This window comes from Melospiza melodia, chromosome 23 (assembly GCF_035770615.1).
Source record: "Melospiza melodia melodia isolate bMelMel2 chromosome 23, bMelMel2.pri, whole genome shotgun sequence".
In the NCBI taxonomy this organism is placed as follows: domain Eukaryota; kingdom Metazoa; phylum Chordata; class Aves; order Passeriformes; family Passerellidae; genus Melospiza; species Melospiza melodia.
In genome coordinates this window covers 9723597-9729596 of record NC_086216.1, presented here as the reverse complement: position 1 = coordinate 9729596, position 6000 = coordinate 9723597, and the positions used below count along the sequence as shown (strand labels likewise).

The following is a 6000-nucleotide window of genomic DNA, read 5'->3' as shown; positions in this document are numbered from 1 at the left end:
GGAATTCTGTGATTCAACAATTTTACCATTCCCAAGATTCCCAAAATCCCTTTTTTTCCATGGGCACAGCTGGATGGGAATTGATATTTCTGCTCCCCAAATAAAAATCCACTGCACCAAACAAAAATCCCAAATAAATAAAAATATCCAGCCCCTCACTCTTCCTGGGCCCCAAATCCGAACATTTTCAGCACTGCCAGGTTGTCTTGGGAGAAAAAAAATTCCAAATCCCATCAAGGGAGGGACTGGAATTTGAAACCTGAAATTCTTGCACATAAAAATTCCCAAAATACCACCAGAAAATGGGAATGTGGCAGCTCCTTGGGAATTTTTTCCTGTTTGTTGTCTCCTGCAGGAAAAAAAAGGCGGGGAATTGTTGAATTCCAACCCAAATCTTGGCATTCCTGCAGCTGAAGGGTTCCTGTTTTTCCCCTGCCCCCAGATATGGGGATTTTTATGGAATTCTGGATTTTAAGGCTGCTTCATTCCTTGGTTTGTTCTCCTTGGTTTATTTTGGTTTTTCTTTTTTTCCATTATAGACATCGTTAAAAAAAATAAATTTTCCAAGAATACATTTGGAAGTTGTTGTGGGAATCGGAGGAATTAAAAAAAAAATTTAAAAAAAAGAGGGAAAATAAAGGGAAAAATGGGAATTAAAAAGCCACAGCATGGGTAGGGTTATGTATATGGGAGTATCCATATGTTATATGTATATAGGAAATAAAGTGGAGAGGGAAAATAGGGAATTCCGACCCTGGGTGGGTCAAATTCCACTCCCAACCCAAATTCCAAATAAAAAAAAAAAAATTAAAAAAAAAAGAAAATAGAACCTCTTCCCCTGGAATGATTGAAAACATCAGCACAACCTCACACGTTTCACACCAGTTTCTTTTCTCTTCCATTTGGAAACTCTCCGAGGAAAAATCCCAACCAGAATCCCCCAAAATCCAATGGGAAGAGCAGCAGGAGTCCCCTCGAGGTGGCTCCCGATGGCGCCTTCATCCTCCAGGATGTTCCCATGCGGAATCCTCGTTGTCCCTGTGGCCACCCCAGTGCAAAGAATCCTGAAATTCACCTTTCCCAAATCCTTTCTCCGACCTTTTTCCCCCCTCCCCGGCACCGCTGGCAGCTCCAGACCCCCATTCCAGGCCCAGTCCAGGGAGTTTTCCTTGAAAACCAACCCAGAAAAGACCAAAAAAAAAAAAAAAAATGCCCCCAAAAAAACGGGTAAAACAAAAAGTAGGAAGAAAACCACCAAAGTTTCCCAGCGTGGTGGAGGCTCCTCCTGCCTCTCCGGAGCTCGGCATTCCCGGGATTTGGGAGCGTTCCAGTCTCCGGCACGAACGCGGCAGCGGTGGGCACTGGTGGGCACTGGTGGCACTGGTGGGCACTGGTCCGAGCGTCCCCGTCCCACCGGCCGCTCCTTCCCACCCCTTTTATAGCCCCAGAACTGGGATCAGGATGGGAATGAGGAGCAGGATCCGGCTCTCCCGCTGCCGGCTGCTTCCCGCCTTGGGATCCATGAAAGTCTTCTGGTCCGGCATCACATCCGTGGTCAGCTGGGCCTGGGGAGGAAGGAAAAGAGAGGGGTTTTAGGGAAAAGCATCCCAAAGTTGGGAGACACCACCAGGGTGGCGTTCCCAAGATGTCTGCTTTGGGAGAGAATTCCCAAGTACCTGGGAGTAGCACAAGCTCTGCTCCTTGGATTGGTTGGGCTTCAGGCCTTGTTCCTGGTAGGAGAAATTGGGAATGGTTAGGGGAGGAATGTGCCCCTGGAGCTGGTTTGGGATCCCGAATTTCCCTGCAGGAATCAGCTCAGAGCAGGTGATGGAGCACTGGGAGATTTGGGAATGGTTCATCCCATCTCCACAGGGAGCCCAGGGGCTTCGGTGGATCCTGCCTCACTGTGATCCTGACAGGAATCCTGCCTGGAATCCTGGGATACACCACCAGTCCCCATCCTACTCCTCTGCATTCCTGGGACATCTCCAGCCATTCCCCAATCCCATTTCCCTCCCATTCCTGGAACATTCCCCAATCCCATTTCCCAATCCCATTTCCCTCCCATTCCTGCAACATTCCCCAACCCCATTTCCCTCCCATTCCTGGAACATCCCCAGCCATTTCCCAATCTCATTTCCCTGAATTCCTGGGACATTCCCCAACCCCATTTCCCTCCCATCCCTGGAACATCCCCAATCCCATTTCCCTCCTACTCCTTTTCCACCCATGGAACAAAACATGGACGCCCAAGCCCAGCACTCGGCAAGACAACACGGATTTTCCAGATTTCCCAAAAACTACGGAATTCCAGCTCCCAAACGAGAAGAAGTCAGGCTCAGAGATCAACCTCGACAGGTGAGGGGTAAGATGAGCAGGGAATCCCATTTCCCTCCCCGAACAGTGCCCGGATCCCTCCAGCCCCTGGATGAGTCCAAGCAAGACATTTCCCCAATCCCACAGGATGCAGCCGCTGTCCCACACCCCACCAGTGCTCCCAGTTTGCGGCAGGGACTGGGCCCCACCTGGAGGGAGGTGCAGGTGCTGATGACGCTCGTGTCGTAGGCGGTGTTGCTGTCGTTGACGTCGTCCGGCAGCACCGGGCTCTTCTCCACCTTCGGCGGCACCGTCACGGCGGGATTGGGAATTTTGGGAGCCAGGTTCACGTCGGTGCCGTTCCCAAAAGCCTGGATGGCGTTTCCTGGCAGCGGGAGAGATTTAGGAAGGGTGGGAATGATAGGATGAGGGAAAAGGGGTGGGGTGGGGCGGGGAAGCGCCTTACGGAGACAGGGATTTTCCGTGAAATCCCGCAGGAATTTCTCGCACTCCTCCTCCATATTCCCGCTGCCCTTGCAGGAGCACCAGGGCGAGATGGTGATGCTGGTGGTGCTGGCATCCACATAGTTGGGGGTGATGTCAAAGCCTGGCGAGGAGGAGGGAACGGGGATGAAATCCCAGCGGGAAAATCCATTCCCGATCCCGACTCCCGGCACTCACCGATGAGCCCTGCGTAGGAGCCCAGGCACGCCTGGAAGTTGTCACCAGGACAGTTGGTCAGGGACTGGAAGGTGGCCTGGCAGTTGGTGTGGAAATCGGCCAGCCGGGATCTGCAGAGGAGGAAAAGTGGGAAAACAACGGGATTTCAGCGCCAATTCCGTCCCAGAGTGACTCTGCGGCCAGCAGGAATTTTTGAACGGAATAAAAATTCCCCATTCCCAATATCCCCACACGGGCTGTGAAATTCCAGGGCCATTCAGGCTCTCCAGCTTGGTTATCCAAGTGCTCCCAAGAGGAGACAGGATCCTGGGAATAGCTGTGCTCATCCACGCCACAGATCCCAAAGAACAGCAAAAACACAAGGGGAGTGTCCTCGAAAAGGGACGGAATTGGGGTGGTCTGAGGGGCTGCTCCGTGATGGGGATGGGAGGATGGGGAAGGAGGAAGAGCTCAGGATGAAGCAGAAATTCCATGGAAAACCAGGATTCTGCAGCCCTGCCATGGTGCATGAGGCAAGGAGGAAACGTTCTCCTATTCCTTCTTCCTGGAAATAAAACTCCCCCACCATCCTCAGGAAGGGACGGAATTGGGGTGGTCTGAGGGGCTGCTCTGTGATGGGGATGGGAGAATGGGAAAGGACAAAGAGCTCAGGATGAAGCAGGGATTTCAGGGAAAACCAGGATTCTGCAGCTCTGCCATGGTGCGTGAGGCAAGGAGGAAACTTTCTCCCTCTCCTTCTTCCTGGAAATAAAACTTCCCCACCAGGAGCGTTGTTTTCATGTTTATTTTCCTTCCTTGTGACTCAGCCCATGGAAAACTCCCCACAGAGCGGAGCGGCTCCATCCCACTCCCATTCCCAGGGCAGGTGCTCAACTCCTGGAAGGGAATTTCCCTTGCACAAAGCCCAGAAAAGCTTTTCCAGCATTTTTATTTTTGGGGGGAACGCTCCACCCTCCCTGCAGCCAAACCTCAGCTCCAGGGTGGGAATGGCAGAAATCCAAAAAACCTGCTCCTTCCCCCAGCTTCTCCGCGGGAGAGGAATAAAACTTTCCGACAGCATTTCCCTCTCTTCCCAAATCCGAGGCGAAGGGACGTCAATTCCCTGCAGGAAGTGCGGCGAGTTCAGCGCCGAGCGCCAGGAAAATTTGTCACTGCTGCTCCGCAGGGCTCCACTCCTGGCCCGGAGCATCCTCCCAGGCAAATGTTATTCCTTTCATAATCCATGAAGATGCAGCTGGGAAATCCTTCAGGAATATCCAAGCCAGATGTCACTCTTCCCGTTGGACACGGCGACTTTGGAAGCCGCTGGATGGGATTCACTGCCAGGAATAAAAGCTCGGCCCCAGCCCGGCGGGTTTTGGCTTTCAGGAGCTCCAAGAGAATGAAAACAAGGGAAAGGAGAAGGAGCCAAGTCCGTCTTAGCGGGAACAAGGAGGGATCGGTGCCAAATCGCTGCTGGCAGCTGGAGGAGGCAGGTGGGGATGGCTTGGAAAAGTTGGGAAGAGCTGGGCTGGCTCTGGGTGAGGGATGGAGGAGGATTTTCCTAAGAGTTGCCTCCTCCTCCCCAAAAAAAAAAAAAAAAAACCAAAAAAAACCAAAAAAAAAACCCAAAGGAGTGGAAGAAAAGGGATTTTAAACATTAATTCTGGATACACACTCAGATCTGCCATCCAAGGGCTTCCAAACTGCTCCTCTTGGATTCCTGCAGGAAAATTGACAGGAAAGGATCCCAAGGGTGAACAGGGCCTGCTCCCAAATCCAGGCACTTCCCAAGGACGTGGATCCCTGGATCCCCTTAATTATCCTGGATTTAAGGGACTTTTTAATTCCATACCTTTAATTCCCAGTGCATAAATCCCAAATTTCTGGAGTTCTGTGCACCTGTACATTTATCCCAAGTGCTTAAATCCCAAGTTTAAGGGACTCTGAGCATTCCTACACAAACACCTGGTGCCAATATCCCAAATTTATGGGACATTTTGTGCCTGTTCTTTTATCCCAGGTGCATAAACGACAAATTTAGGGAATTTTTGTTGCTGTCCATTTAGGGGACTTCAATCATCCCTACAGAGCCCAGCTGCCTCCAGCTCCTCTCCCATTCCCTGTTTTTCTGCAGGAATTCAGCACCACCAAAACCCCACCGGCTCTGACATTAAAATTTACCAAACACGGAGGTTTTGGGATGGGTTTGGGTTTTTTTCTTTTTTTTGTGATTTTTTTAAAGCGCTTAATTGAGTGTTAAATACTCCCATCCCCCTCAGCCACGGTGATAACTCAGCACACATCAAACCCAACAGCATCCTGCTCCTGAATATTTCATGGAAAAGACACCGGGATTCCTCCTGAAGTGGATTTTTTTTTTTTTCACGGGCAATTTATGGGGACTGAGGGAATTAAAAATAAAAAAAAGCTGGGAAAAATCTGTTCCCCCTCTCCTGCCCAGCTGGGGATGTTCAGGAAGCTGCGACAACACGGAAAAAACTCGGCGAGACACGAAAATCCCGCTGGGCATCGCCCTCCCAACATTCCCATCCTGCTGGAGAGGGATTCTTTTGAAGCTGGAGAGATGCTGAGATTAAAAAAAAAAAAAAATTCCCCTCCAAACGCTCCCAGGTAAATTCAAAGGGTCCCAGGGAGGGGGAGCAGCTGGAGGAAAGAGGGAAGCTGGAATATAAAAGTCGGCTTTGGTGGATGACCCGCTGCCAAATCGAGCGAGGAGTTCACAGGGGAGGGAAGGAAAGATCAATGGATGGATTTGTTTTATCCAGGAGAAGTTGTCTGGGGAGAGGAGTCACCTGCTCCGGGCTGAGCTGCGGGAGGCTGGAGGGGAAAAAGGGAATTTTTTGTTGTCGTTCTGAGGCTCTCGGCCTCGATTCCAGAGGAATTTCTGCATGGAAAAAAAGGGGGTCAGGCTTGGGAAGGGGCTGCACGTGGGGGGTTTGGAGTCTCCATGGGTGGAAGTGTCCAGGGAACCCCTGGAGGCATCCAGGGAATGCCTGGAGA

At 51.1% G+C, this 6000-nt stretch overlaps 1 protein-coding gene across 1 annotated transcript in view; it reads right to left on the bottom strand.

Annotated features, from left to right (window-relative positions):
* Positions 1 to 493: 493 nt before the first annotated feature.
* Positions 494 to 6000, bottom strand: part of GFRA2 (GDNF family receptor alpha 2) — a 28049-nt gene continuing 22542 nt past the window's right edge. The window contains exons 4-8 of the mRNA XM_063175244.1: positions 2998 to 3107; positions 2783 to 2923; positions 2526 to 2701; positions 1677 to 1730; positions 494 to 1565 (exon numbers count right to left, since the gene is read on the bottom strand). Of these exons, the coding sequence (XP_063031314.1) occupies positions 1437 to 1565; positions 1677 to 1730; positions 2526 to 2701; positions 2783 to 2923; positions 2998 to 3107 (610 nt within the window). The 3' untranslated portion in view covers positions 494 to 1436. The remainder of the gene's footprint in view (positions 1566 to 1676; positions 1731 to 2525; positions 2702 to 2782; positions 2924 to 2997; positions 3108 to 6000) is intronic.